We start from the raw sequence: 14,894 nt of genomic DNA, 5'->3' as shown, positions 1-14,894 counted from the left end.
TTTCTTAGTCTTCTTTGTTCTTACCAAAATGAGAAAGCCAATCTTAAAAAAAACATGAAAAATCTATGAACTTGCAAGATATAGTGCCTGGTGACTCCTCATTATTTATTTATTTATTTTTCTCATTATTTATTAACAAAGAAAAGCACTAGAAATAAGATTATACTCACAGGCCTTAGAGGATTTTCCTCCCTTGTGAAGGAGGAAAACACCCATTAAAACAACGAAAAATTGTTAATCAACCAAAGAAACTTCTTTAACAATGTCTTTATTAATATTAATGTGAAAGGCAATACATTCTATGTTTACATCGTTAGAAAACTCACAGTAACAACTACTCAATCCATGTTGAAGAATATTTTTAAAACACATGGTCTGATAGTAGCCTCAGAATATTATTAATGCCCCCAACAGTGAGAGTGGTTATCAGAATGTGACTAACTTTAAGGACATGCTTTTTGGGTGGAGGTACTATTAAATGGGTGCTTATATTAATAAAGTCAAATTACAAATTAATTTAACTTCTCATACCATAATCACTCTATCTGCATATGAAAAGAACACCTTGCTCATTCACACTGGTGGATATTCTGCACAGTGTTCCGTTTGCTAGACTGCAGATCTCCCCAACATAAGCAGCTAGGACTTGTGCCTTTAGGCACTGGCTGCCCTGCTCAGCGCCACACCAGTTTCATTTTGCACAACGGCTGGCTAATCCACTGGGTTCTCTCTTGAGGCATTTCAATGTGAGGTACACTAACAGGCTGAAGGATACCCAGAACATAGTAAGCAGAAGTTACAGGCTGGAGAAGTCATAGGGTCTTTTTATGGAGCACCAATTTTTCTTGGAAATATGGCAGATAAACTATGGTTACTCAGACTTGAGTATTTGGCATTTTGTCAAAAATAAATGAAACGAACCTATTACTTCATGGAAAATGACTGACAGTATTCGTTGCCAATGATAAAATTTGGGCTTGCAAGTGAAGGTTGGGATTCTAGAAAACTTAAATCCTCTCTAAAATCATCAGCTTCCCAAAATGTAAAGATTTTTTTTGGGGGGGGGACAAGATAGTGATATTTAAAATGTGATTTAAAAAATTTCATAGTGAAATATTTGGAAAACTTAAGTAACTCGGGAACAAATATTTTCCAAATATGAAAAGAAATTCATAGTGCCAGATGGTCCAATGGATTTTAACCAAACAGAATATAAGAGGTTCAGATTCGACACTGCAACTAACCTCTAAGAAATGACCACTTACAGAATTGGTGTAATATCAAAGAATACACACAATGACCTGAATAGACTATTAAAATATTCCTATCTCCATTTTCAACTACATGTCTATGGAAGACTACATTTTCTTCTTACATTTCAACCAAAATAACATATCACAACAGTCTCAATACAGAAGCAGATATGAGAATATGGCCTGAGAGTTTCTATTAAAGCAGACATTAAAGACATATATATTTTTAAATGTAAAAGTGTAATTTTTCTCAAGAACTTTTTTTTTTGGAAAATGTATTTATTTTTCACAAAATGTGTTATTTTATGTTAAGTAATGGGTTTGCTATTATTTTAAAGTAAATAAATATCATTAGTTTTATTTTTATTTCTAATTAAGTAAATATCAATAGCTATAACAAAAACTCTTTGGGGCCCTTAATAACTTCTAAGAGTAGTAAAGGGGTCCTGAGACCAAAAACCTTGATAAACCACCGGCCTGGAATAAATGAGAGTGAATGGTGAAAAGTGAGGCTAAAAAGATAAACTAAAGTGAGAGTGATAAGGCCATTTCATGCAGAAATCAGGAGACTGGGCCTGATGTGGAGGGCACCAGCAGCACCAGATGGTAGGAAGAACAACAGGTCCTGAGCCAGAAGAATAAAGGCAGGAACACTGATTAGTGGCGACAGTGAACCCTCTGGCTGTCCACCCCACATTTATTCTGTCCTTTGCTCCTCCTCACAACTATGTGACATCCTTGTGATTAGGGGACTTGACTCCAGTGTCAGGGATGGGCAGAACCTGACTGGTCTAAGCCAGTTATCTCCTTGTTGTCAGTGCTTGGTTCAGGGTGGGGCAGCTTTCTGACATGGATCTCAGTGACACCTGCCTCCTTAAATTCATACCCTTGTGTAACACCCTACCTTTTAGAGTAGGTTAGATCTGGTGACATTTGTCTAATGAACTGAATGAGGCAAAAGTGATGGGATATCGCGTCTGAGATTGGAGAACAAAAGGTTGACTTCCGTGTTGCTCCCACCCTCTCTCTTGCTAATGAAGCCAGCTGCCATGCTGGAGCTGCCTTATGGAGAGACTCATGTGGCAGGGAACCAAGGGAGGCCTTTGGCCAACAGTCAGTGAAGCACTGAAGCCCTCGATCGAATAACTATGAGTGACCAAATCCTGCCAACAACTTCCTGAGTGAGCCTGGAAAAGGACCAAGCCCCAAGCCAAGCCTCAACTCAAAAAAGATTTGAGCTCCTGCTAATACATTAATTGCAGTTTTGGAGAGATGTGGAGATAGAGGTATCAACAAGTTACATCTATTTTGGTTCCTGACCCATAGAAAATGCTATTTTAAGCCACTGAGTCTTGGAGTTACTTGTTCACGGCAAGAGGTATTAACACAGCAGTGTATTATCTGCATGGCGTCCTGGCCACAAAGTCACCTCCACTTCAGTGAGTCAAGAAGGGAGCTCTACGTGCCCTGCAGCCTGCCCCTTTCTGCTCATGCTTCTGCTAGAGGAAGGATGAAGGCAGAAAGCATCCAGACATAAAGGGAGTCTTGGAATTCTATGGGCTCCTTGTAAGAACCTCTTCTTTCTTCACCAATATATGTGACTTCCACCCCACCCTCTGCCCTGAGACAGTAATCCTTTTGGGGGCTCCCCTGGTGGCTCAGACATTAAAGAATCTGCTTGCAATGCAGGAGACTCAGGTTCGATCCCTGGGTCAGGAAGATCCCCGGGAGAAGGGAATGGCTACCCACTCCAATAACACCCTCTGCCCTGAGCAATCAATCCTTCCTGCCACAAGATGGGCTCCAGAGCATCTATCACATCCTGGACTCTCATCCCTGACACTTTGTTCTGTTCATTTACAACCTCATCTCTTGAATGCCAGCCTTCCCCTGCCCCCCAATTCCTTAGTCTCTTCCACTGGGTCCCTTGGATATTACAGTCGGTTCAGTTCAGTTGCTCAGTTGTGTCTGATTCTTTGTGCCGATGGACTGCAGCATGCCAGGCTTCCCTGTCATCACGCTCTCCCAGAGCTTGCTCAAACTCATGTCCATTGAATCGGTGATGCCATCCAACCATCATATCCTGTCATCTCCTTCTTCTCCTGCCTTCAATCTTTCCCAGAATCAGGGTCTTTCCAATCAGTTCTTCGCATCAGGTGGCCAAAGTATTGGAGTTTCAGCTTCAGCATCAGTGCTTCCAGTTAATATTCAGGACTGATTTCCTTTAGGATTGACTGGTTTGCTCTCCTTGCAGTCCAAGGGACTCTCAAGAGTCTTCTCCAACACCACAGTTCAAAAGCATCAATTCTTCAGGGCTCAGCTTTCTCTATAGTCCCAACTCACACATCCATACATGACTACCAGAAAAACCTTAGCTTTGATAAGATGGACCATTTTTCGGCAAAGTAATGTCTCTGCTTTTTAATATGCTGTCTAGATTTGCCATAGCTTTTCTTCCAAGGAGTGTCTTTTGTTTCATGGCTGCAGTCACCATCTGCAGTGATTCTGGAGCCCCCCAAAATAAAGTCTCTCACTGTTGACCCATGTATTTGCCATGAAGTGATGGGACCAGATGCCATGATCTTAGTTTTCTGAATGTTAAGTTTTATCTTTTTTATTTTTTATTTTTTGAATGTTGAGTTTTAAACCAGCTTTTTCACTCTCCTCTCACTTTCATCAAGAGGCTCTTTACTTCTTCGCTTTCTGCCATAAGGGTGGTGTCAACTGCATATCTGAGGTTATTGATATTTCTCCCAGCAATCTTGATTCCAGCTTGTGCTTCATCCAGCCCGGCATTTTGCATGATGTACTCTGCATATAAATTAAATAAGGAGGGTGACAATATACAGCCTTGACGTACTCCTTTTCCTATTTGGAACCAGTCTGTTCTTCCATTTCCAGTTCCCAACTGTTGCTTCTGGACCTGCATAATTTCTCAGGAGTCAAGTAAGGTCGTCTAGTATTCTCATCTCTTGAAGAATTTTCCACACTTTGTTGTGATCCACACTGTCAAAGCCTTGGGCATAGTCAATAAAGCAGAAGCAGATGCTTTTCTGGAGCTCTCTTGCTTTTTTGACGACCCAACGAATGTTGGCAAATTGATCTCTGGTTCCTCTGCCTCTTCTAAAACCAGCTTGAACATCTGGAATTTCATGGTTCATGTACTGTTGAAGCCTGGCTTGGAGAATTTGAATACTTTGTTAGTGTGTGAGATGAGTGCAAGTGTGCAGTAGTTTGAACATTCTTTGGCACTGCCTTCTTTTGGGATTGGAATGAAAATTGACTGTTTCCACTCCTGTGGCCACTGCGGAGTTTTCCAGATTTGATGACATATTGAGTGCAGCACTTTCACAGCATCATCTTTTTGGATTTGAAATAGCTCAACTGGAATTCTATCACCTCCACTAGCTTTGTTTGTAATGATACTTCCTAAGGCCCACTTGACTTTGCATTCCAGGATGTCTGGCTCTGGGTGAGTGATCACACCATCATGATTATCTGGGTCATGAAGATCTTTTTTGTATAGTTCTTTTGTGTATTCTTGCCATCTCTTCTTAGTATGTTCTGCTTCTGTTAGTTCCATACCATTTCTGTCTTTTATTGTGCCCATCTTTGCATGAAATGGTCCCTTGGTATCTCTAATTTTCTTGAAGAGATCTCTAGTCTCTTCCATTCTCGTTTTCCTCTATTTCTTTGCATTGATCGCTGAGGAAGGCTTTCTTTTCTCTCCTTGCTATTCTTTGGAACTCTGCATTCAGATGGGTATATCCTTCCTTTTCTCCTTTGCCTTTAGCTTCCCTTGGAAATTACAGTCAGCCATCAGCAAACCTTCTTCATTCCCAAGATACTTTATTCATCAACTTGTTCTGACTGCAATCTAGCTTCACCCTGGAGATCCTGCTGTTGCTTTCTCTGCACCCCCCGGGGGGTAACCTTCTCCTCTGCTACATACTGCATACATATGGCAGCTCTCATACTACAGGCCCTGGAGGTGGGGAAGGTGACCTTAACCTTACTACTATTTCTAGCTATTCTTCCTCTCTCTGTGCTTCCCGCCAGGAAAAAAATCCTTCTGGACTTTAGTCTCAATGCTGTAAGATGCCACCCCTTCCCTACTGCAGTCTTCTCCAAGACTCCCCAGTCACTCTCTCTGACTCCTTGAAGATGTCAGCTCTGGCTCACTGTCATTCAGCATCCTAACTGCTGGATGTCAACATGCACAGAGATTGTCTTTGCAATACTATAACCTCTTAGTTCCTGGACTTCCTCTTCCCTAAAAATATTGTCTGCTACCTCACCTTAGCTGCTCATTTCCATGGTTATTTCTTAAACAAGCAATTTTTAACCACTGAGAGCATTTGTAAATACTAGGTCACTGTTTTCTAGGGGGAAATTATGCTTCTCTGATGGCTCAGAGGATAAAGCAACTGCCTGCAATGCAGGAGACCCGGGTTCGATCCCTGGGTTGGGAAGATCCCCTGGAGAAGGAAGTGGCAACCCACTCCAGTATTCTTGCCTGGAGAATCCCATGGACAGAGGAGCCTGGCAGGCTACAGTCCACAGGGTCGCAAAGAGTCGGACATGACTGAGTGACTTCACTTTCACGGGAACATTGTAGGTTGGAGTTTTCAATGGCATTTAATGAGCAGGGGCCAAGGGTACTAAATGTTCTGCGATGTGAACAGGGCTCACACAATGAAAACCTATCTTACTGAAGACATCAAGAGTACCAGCCCTGCCGCCTGCTTCCGTAATTCCATCTAGACATCTGACTATTTCACCTCTACTTGTCTTTCCAGCGCATTCCCTTTACCTAGTACTCTAACTCCAAGAACTCTTTGATATTCAAAATCTGTTGATCCTGTCCCTTCTTCACATCCTGTTTCCCTCTGAACATGTTTTGGATTCCATGTGTCCAACATTATAATTAATCTCTTCCCCACATACACCCTCAACTCCCTTGCCTCAAACTTCCTTTACTTTGCTCTCTGGGCAAACTCCAATTCTGGATAAACTCGGTTCTCTACTTTTCGTGATCACACAATTGAATACGCCTGGAGAAAAACACACAGCCATCTGAATGTTCTTAAATTAATGACCACTAACCTCGAGTGGGCCCTTCCTGCTGTTCCAAAGTCCAGTCACTTTTGTATTCTAACTATTTTGTCCCTTTTCCTCCTCTCAAAATTTCAACACTTCTTCCTGCTCTCACTCTCAATTGTTGACCTTGCTTCCTAAGGAGACAGAAGCAATCAGATGATAACTTTTACAAGCTCTCACCCCAGGTACCCACTTACCTGCCCCCGCGCCCAACAGGAGGAAAACACAGAGTGTTGAGCGTAGAGGCACGTAAGTTCCTCCTGTTTCAGTGCATGAACTAAGGCAGGCCCTCCAGATGTGCACTGGATTTTATGCCTGTTTGCCTTCTGAAGAGTCCTACTTTGGCAATTCTTTCCTACATTATTATTTTGTGATCATTCTACATTTGGATCATTCTTACCAGCCTATGTGCTGGAAATTCTCCCATCAAGAAAAAAAGGCCCTCTTAACCTTCTATCCTAGACTGTGTCTAAAAAATATCTGAGGAAAAAAAATTAGGCTGCCTGTGTGTGTGCTCAGTCATGTCCAACTCTTTGCAACATGGAGTGTAGCCCACCAGGCTCCTCTGTCCATGGGATTTCCCAGGCAAGAATACTGGAGTGGGTAGCCATTTCCTTCTCCAGGGGATCTTCCGACCCAGGAATTGAACCCGTCTCTCGCGTCTTCTACATTGACAGGCGGATTCTTTACTACTGTACCACCTAGAAAGCCCCCCACATTAGGCTACTTGCCCTATAAGATATCAGGACACATTATAAAGCTACTGTAATTAAGAAACTGTAGTACTGACCAAAGGAACAGAATAGAGAACCCAGAGAGACCCATGGCTACATAACAGATGACAATGCATATCAGAGAGGAATAGAGAGACTGTTTAATACATGGTACTGGTTAAATGATTATGCTGTGGGGAAAATGCCGTGGGATCCTATCTCGTAACCCACACAAAGGTCAATTCTAGATGGATTAAACACTAAAATGTTAAAAACGAAAGTTTACAATTTTAAAATGAAATACGGGAGAATATCTTTCTGACTTTGGGATAGGAATGGATTTCTCAAACAATATACAAAAATGACAACCATAACAAGAAAATTTTGATATATCTGACTACAATAAAATGAAAAATGTCTATTCACTAACAGGTATCATTAAGAAATTGAACAGAAAAGCCACAAACTTGAAGAAGATGTCTATAATGCACATGACCACCCATGTTTGTTAGAATCCAGAATATGTAAAGGAGTCCTTTACATGTCAGTAGGAAAATAAATTCAGTAAGAAAATGGGCAAAATTTGCAAATCAAGCACTGCACAAAAGAGGAAGCACAGGTGGTCAAACAGGTAAAAAGAGGCTCAACTTCATTACTGATCAAAGAATCACAAATTAAGACTAGAATTTTCACCCACTATATTGGGAAGAATTTTAAAGTCTGACAATGACAAGTGACAGGGAACTCATACATGGATAGTAGAATATAAGCTGGTCCAACAACTTAGGGACGTAATTCGGCATTATCTTATAAACACCATAAAAACAGTTGTGACTCAGCCTGTCCAGTCTGAGTTTACATACCCTTAAGGAAACCCTTGCATGTGTACACTAGGAGACAATATGGAAATATTCACAGCAACACAATTCCTAACTGCAAAAAGCTGGAAATGACCAAAATGCCTGTCAACAGAAGGATGGATAAAGAAGTTGCGATATACTTATAGAATTGAGTATTATAAGGTAATGGGAAATGAGTAAACACATATAACCCCATGAAGGAATCTTGGAAGCACAGTAGTGAGTAAATGTCATCATTTTTAAAAAAGCTCAAAAAGGAGCAAAATTTTATTATTGTTTAAGTATATACCTGTATGTTAGGCATGGGCTAAGTTTTTGAAAATGGAAGGAAATGGTAAATACAACACTAGTGGTTATCTGTGGGTAGGAAGAAGATGGGATGGGAAAGAACATATAAATGGATACAAGTTATTGTTATATTCTATTTTTGGGGTTGAGTGGTAGGGTCTCTGGTATTGCTTACTACTTGATATTATATATATCCTTTTGTATATAAAATAATATTATTAGACACAGGGTAGAAATAAAAAGATCTTAGGCCCTTGCTTCTAATTCAGGCCCTGACGAGCTGTGTGACCCTGCTCATCCTTTCGGCTTCAGCTTACCCAGCTACAAAGTACAGAGCACCTGGCACCTGCCTCCTGGGATCTACATGAGGACTAAGTGCAGGGGCAGCACTGAGCACAGATTGGGCACACAGTCAAAGTGTCAGCTGCTACCACGCTGACTTGCTACTTCCGATGGCAACTGTCTTCTGAGTGGCTTTCAAGATATTAAAGTAGAGATGGTTTCATTAACAGAAAAATGAATCTACAATACAAGAGATACAGAATGGGAAGCCATCAGTCATATATGACAGTTGAAGCCATGAGAATGCCTAAGATGGACAGAGGGGAAACTTTCAGACTAGAAGTGTGCCAAGACAGCCTGGAGGAAAGCACTCCAGAAAGAGACTGAGAAGAAACTGGGAGAAGCAGAAGAGACTAGTGAGCTGGAGGCACAGCCAGAAGGAGAAAGTAGTCAATGGTACTAAATGCTGCAGACTAAGACTAAAGCAGACACTGGGTTTGGCAATGGGAGGATCACTAGGGACCTTTACAAGAGCAGTTTCAATGAAATAGCAAAGGAGAAACAAGAGTGTTGGGGGTTAAGTCATGAGTGGGTGAGACAATGGACATTGGGAGGAAAAAAATAACTTTTAAGAAATTAGAGATGAAGAGAAAGGTGGAAAGAGTAGGACATACAGCAGAAGGGAGGTATCTATAATGGTAAAGTGAAAGTGAAAGTCGCTCAGTCCTATTCGACTCTTGGCGATCTAGAATTCTCTAGGCCAGAATACTGGAGTGGGAAGCCTTTCCCTTCTCCAGGGAATCTTCCCAACCCAGTGATTGAACCCATGTCTCCTGCATTGCAGGCGATTCTTTACCAGCTGACCCACAAGCTGCTGCTAAGTCACTTCAGTAGTGTCCGACTCTGTGCGACCCCATAGACGGCAGCCCACCTGGCTCCACCATCCCTGGGACTCTCCAGGCAAGAACACTGGAGTGGGTTGCCATTTCCTTCTCCAATGCATGAAAGTGAAACGTGAAAGTCAAGTCGCTCAGTTGTGTCCGACTCTTAGCAACACCATGGACTGCAGCCTACCAGGCTCCTCCGTCCATGGGATTTTCCAGGCAAGAGTACTGGAGTGGGGTGCCATTGCCTTCTCCGTGACCCACAAGGGAAGCTCCTATAAGGGTAAGGGAGACCTAATACTGTTTAGAGGCAGAGAGTAAGGAGCAGTGGGAAAGAAAGGAAAGGCACAGGAGAGAGGGGGGACAAGTGATGGGGGTGAGGCGGTAACCTTGGAGAAGGTAGGAGGAGATGATATTCTGGACTCTGATGATAGAAAGGTAGAGCTTAGTGCTTCTCACACTGTCATGTGTGGATGAATAACTTGGAAGTTTAGTTAACATGCAGATTCTGGCTTGGTTAAGTCTAGGGTTGAGCCTGGATTCTGCATTTCTAACAAGCCTCCAGATGATGTTGGTGTTACTGGTCTGCAGGCTGCACATGGAGTAGTAAGGGTATAGACTGCCTCCTTCTTTATCACAGGAAGTGCAGCCAGACATGAAGTTGGTAGTAAAGGGGAGACATGTGGTGGGAGTTTTTGCTATATGCATATTAAAGATACCTAGGTGAAGGTAGCAGGTGAGATGAAAACTGAGTCTAAGTCAGGTACTCAAGCCTTTGGTGACTGTTAGCAGCTCAGTGTCCCTGGGAGGGCTATGTGTATAGGTAATGAGAGGGGTCTATTTACTGGAGAGGTCGAGAGAAGGCAGGCAGGCAGAGGACAGAGTGAAGCTGCGCTGTGTAAGAGGAACAAGGGAGTAGTTAGAATTGTCATAACTTGGGAATAAACATGGGTTACTAGAAGCAGGAGACAGCTGAGAGGTAAACAGTACTGACAAAAGCAGACCAGAAATGAAGTCAGAACTAAAGAGTAATAACTTATTTTATGGATACTGTTTTAAAATGATTTGCTGCTGTCCAGTTAGTCTTCATAAAGATCCATGGAAAATGACTAGGGGCAAATCTGCCTTCACTAAAACTTTTACAAATGTTGACTTGCCTGTGACCTTGAAGTTACTGACAGAGGTTAATACTAGTGAACAAGATTCAAGACAACTTTCCCCCTTGGTTACTTTAAACATTTACATTCACATATAGTTTGAATATTTAAATATTTAAAGTCCCCTGGGTATATTATATTACATACTGCTTCTAGGAAAGAAGGAGCGTTATAAAATACCCTATTTTGAACATGCCATTCATTTTATAATAAAAGAAAAACAACTGTCAAATTCTGAGGTGGCATTTCATCATTTCAGTACTTCATGCCTAACTTTTCAAAAACTCACAAGCTGCTGAAGTTAGTTTAAAAGAGAATAAACCTGTTTGAGTTCCAAACTGATGGGCAGGTGTAATTCCCACATGGCTGTCTTTTGTTCTCAGACTGTGAGCAGCTCATCACTTATTCAGGAGCAGGGAATGAATGTATAGGTCCAACTGAGCATGTTCTCCATCACCAAGGCCACGTTTACTAATGCTGAGATACGAACCCCTTCTGAGGCAGAGTGCTTCCAGGTGAACAGGAAGGTAGGAAACGTTACAGGCATATTCTTACCCCTTCACTGGTTTTTTGCAAGTCTGAAGTTGTGTTTCTTGTGTCATTGCCGGCATCTCCACCCTCAGAGCTGCTTTTATTTTCTTCTTCTTTGCAGTCTTTGTCATCTTCGTCTCCTGGAGATTTCCGGGACTGTTTAGAGGATTTCTAAAGGTTTAGACAAGTTAAAAATTACAGTCAAAAGTAGAGCCCTGAATGCACAAATCCAAGTGAGAAATGTAGGAACAGCTGGCCTATATCCAGTTTGTGTGGCCTGATACAGGATACAGCATGATACAACATGCAGAGTACTAAGACTGAGCTAGACAACCCTGGACAAGTCATCTCACCTCCCTGGGCTTCAGTTTAACCAGCTGGAAAGGAAGTAGAGGTGGACTAGATAACCTTTTAGTTCTTCCTGGCAGTGTGATATGAAGGGCAGAAAATGAACAGTCATACACCTGGAACACTATCAATGAATAAATACAGCTGATGGAGACCACTCTAGGAAGGCTACAGAGCTAGGAGGCACTAAAGGTCGCCTGTCCTTCCCCATTATTTCACAGCAGAGCATGAGGCCAGAGAAGCAAGATCAACCCTCTGGGATCATACACGACACCCACGTCAGAGCACGTATGGAAGCTGTCAGGTCAATGGTATATGTGGCATGATCTTGGCAGAACTTGTGCATCACCGTGTGATCTGAATTAACTTTAATTTTTTAAACTATGGAAAATTATTGAAGAATTGAAGGCCATACTGGTGAACTAGCTCCTTTTTTATCATCTAGCTTCTGAAACCAAGATGAACTCTGCAGTGAAGATGAAAACACAATTAGAGTTCACAGCCAGAGCTGCTTTGCAGAACAGCATTAAAATGATCAAAAGCTGGCTCCACTGTGCACTTTTAAGAAAATAAAATGTAGCATTTTACTTACACTTCCTTTCTGAAAAATTTTATGAATCTTTAAGCACATGGCAAATAACAGCTAAGAAAACTCATTAAGCCAAGTCACTTTTGGTCTTAACAAAAATGAAGTTAGCAAATTTGAGCTTCCTCAGACAATCTGTATTTTAAAATGCAACTTTTAAAAAGAAAATACCTTTTAGCTATGTGACAGAATCTATAATTACATTGTTTCTATTTTACTTAATTGAAACAACCAACCAAGCCTCAAATATCCCTTTAAAATGACTTCGTTTTTACTTTTTTTACATAGAAGGAAAGCAGAGATTTAATAATCTGAATGTGGAGTGCCTAGAGTTTAAATCAAGTGTGATGATATAAAAGGTGAAATACTTTTGTTCTCCTAGTAAATTTTTTTCCCCACAGAAAAACAGAATTGGGTGACGTAGAGGGGACGTGGGACTCTTCCCTCAACCTAACTTGGATGCAGTCAGAAAAGTCTGTGAGCCACTGGTGTTCAGTGACAAAGGAAGATCATTCAACTTTAATAAACAGATGTAGGGGAAAAAAAATCACCACACACAACCAAAAGGAAATATTTGGAAAGCCAAAGAAAGCAGTGAAGTTACCCCAGGTACGTGGTTCCCAGATTGGCAACCTCAGCTCATGGATATTTAAGGTCCTACCCTAGACCAACTAAAATAGAAATTTTGGGGTGGGGTGGCGCTGGGCAATATATATTTTAACAACCCTGTTTCCAGGTGATTCCGGCTCATGTGAAAGTTTGAGAACCATTGTGTTAGCTTATGCAGTTGATACTGAAAATAAATTATGGTTCTCTAGTGATCACAAAAGTTGTGATCTTGAAGGAGGCAAAGGGAATGATTCTTTAATTTAAAAATAGATAAGGCTTAGTAAGTATAGTATGCCTTTCCCTTTTCACTGCTTTACACTGTAAGTCTACCCTAGGCAGAGTTCCATTACTTCTGGTTTTCACAAGAGAAATGAAATAAGGATGTTTAAAAGTCACATATGTATCTTTCTACCTTAGAAAGCTTAGATAATTTAGGGTAGGCACAACACATTTCATAGAAGCTCAGCAGACAATCATGAATTAAATAAAATAAATTCAGTTGGGTGTTTAAGTGAAGTCCAAATGCTAAAAGAAATTCAGCTTAAAAAATAATCCCTGTGGGAGATCCAGTCTTCCACAGGGGTTATTTTTCTAACTCTTTTGCTGTCATTTGCAAACTTTATCCTCATTTAAGGCAGATACCATGTTCTTCATGAGGCGTACAGGAAGTAATATGCATTTATAAAACTGTACCTGTATGCCAGTTGGGTGGGTTTTATAGACTGTGAAATAAAATGCTGACAGTCTAATAAACCCATGATACTTGTTTTTAAGGCGTTTCCTAAGTATATCCAGTCACTAAATGCCACGGTCTAAATGGAAGTAATTTCTCTAAGGATTCACCTTTGTGACAGACCCATTACAGCAAAACTTGTACCAATCTTTATCTTCAAAGATCCATTTATCCTGCTTAAAGTTTCTATAAGGTGAACAAACTTCCACAGTATCAGTTTTTTCAACTGCATTTGTGAATTACTGTATGAAAAACCTAAACTTCTGATTTGTAAATCAAGGATCATGTCATGCCTCCAATAAATTATTGTTACATTTGGAATAAAATTCAAACTCCTTAACACATTATTGACCATAGGCAAAAACTATGCCTATGGCCAGTGGTTTGTTATGTACATGAATACTGAAACGTCTCTGGTCAATACCGTTCAGGTAATCAAAGACATATTTAATACATCTCTGGTCAGTAAGCTGTCAACATGGCATACCAGTCTCCATTGTTTAGCCTCTGCTTGTCTCTCCCTCCTGATCCTGATGCCTGCTGTGTTGCAGTTCAGGAACATGTCAAACCCTCCCCACCTTCAGAGCTCTGCCACACACGGCTCTTCCTTCCAGACTCTTTCAGGTGTCAGCATAAACTTAGTCTTTTCAGGAAGGCCTGGCCACTCTATCTCAATAGATGTACTCTGTCATTCCCTGCTCCCATTCATTTCCTTCATAGCCCTTCCAGAATTTATATTCATTATTGGTTTTTACTCTGTGTTTCCACCCCCAATCCACTGGATGGTAAGTTATAGGAGGGTAAGAGTGGAGTTGGATTTGCTCACTAGGATCTACCTAGTACAGTGTCTGACATAGAACAGGTGATCAGGAAATAGGACTGAACAAATAAAGTGCCAAAATACAGTCTTTAAAGAAAAGAGACAAGAGTCTGAGTCTATCTTTATGCTTCCATCAACAGTAACAGACATAGTCCTAAATTGTACTTAAGTCTCCTACATTCTTAAATTCTTCAGAGCTCATCTGGGGACAGTTATCAGAGGGATACCTACTCTTACACCCTTGATTGAAGAACAGTCCTCCTCCAACTGAGAAGGCGGTATTTCAGGGCCAAATAGCCCTTACGAGAGTCCATAGCAGTTACCCTCACGTCTAAGATTACCTGCCTATTCCCTTCAGATATATTACTGTCTTTAAAGGAAGAGGCTCAAAAGAGTTGATATATTTCTATGTGTATTAACAAGGGGAAAGGTTTCTCAGTAACCTTTGAAGTGTATGACTTTTTCCGCTTTGAGCCTGCTTTTTCACTCTTTCTTTTGCCTTTTCCATCTTCCTCTACTCTGTCGCCTTCTTCCTCACTGCTTGCATCAGCAGTATTCCCGCCTTCTCCCTCGGTTTCTGAAGAGCTCTGCTGCTGAATTGCCTAAGAAAAAAATAAAATATTAGCTAATTACATTTTGAAAAATGGCAAAGATCATAAACTGCAAAAACAATTATTCTATTTTAATTGAAAAAGTTCAGCTTACTCTAGATTTTCAAAATAGAGGGCTG

At 41.0% G+C, this 14,894-nt stretch overlaps 1 protein-coding gene across 4 annotated transcripts in view; it reads right to left on the bottom strand.

The window, feature by feature from the left end:
* HDGFL3 (HDGF like 3) overlaps positions 1-14,894 on the bottom strand; it is a 79,493-nt gene that overhangs the window by 5,707 nt on the left and 58,892 nt on the right. For 2 of the 4 annotated variants that reach the window (XM_027957110.3, XM_060408767.1), the window contains exons 4-5: positions 14,608-14,766; positions 11,093-11,239 (exon numbers count right to left, since the gene is read on the bottom strand). In XM_027957110.3, the coding sequence (XP_027812911.1) occupies positions 11,093-11,239; positions 14,608-14,766 (306 nt within the window). Of the gene's footprint in view, positions 1-252; positions 11,240-14,607; positions 14,767-14,894 lie in introns of those variants that run through there. The other 2 variants (XM_060408768.1, XM_060408769.1) reach the window with 1 other exon arrangement.

The sequence above is a fragment of the Ovis aries genome, unplaced genomic scaffold (genome assembly GCF_016772045.2).
Source record: "Ovis aries strain OAR_USU_Benz2616 breed Rambouillet unplaced genomic scaffold, ARS-UI_Ramb_v3.0 scaffold_85, whole genome shotgun sequence".
Classification (NCBI taxonomy): domain Eukaryota; kingdom Metazoa; phylum Chordata; class Mammalia; order Artiodactyla; family Bovidae; genus Ovis; species Ovis aries.
The sequence above is the reverse complement of the archived record's forward strand: the minus strand, read 5'-3'. Positions and strand labels throughout refer to the sequence as shown.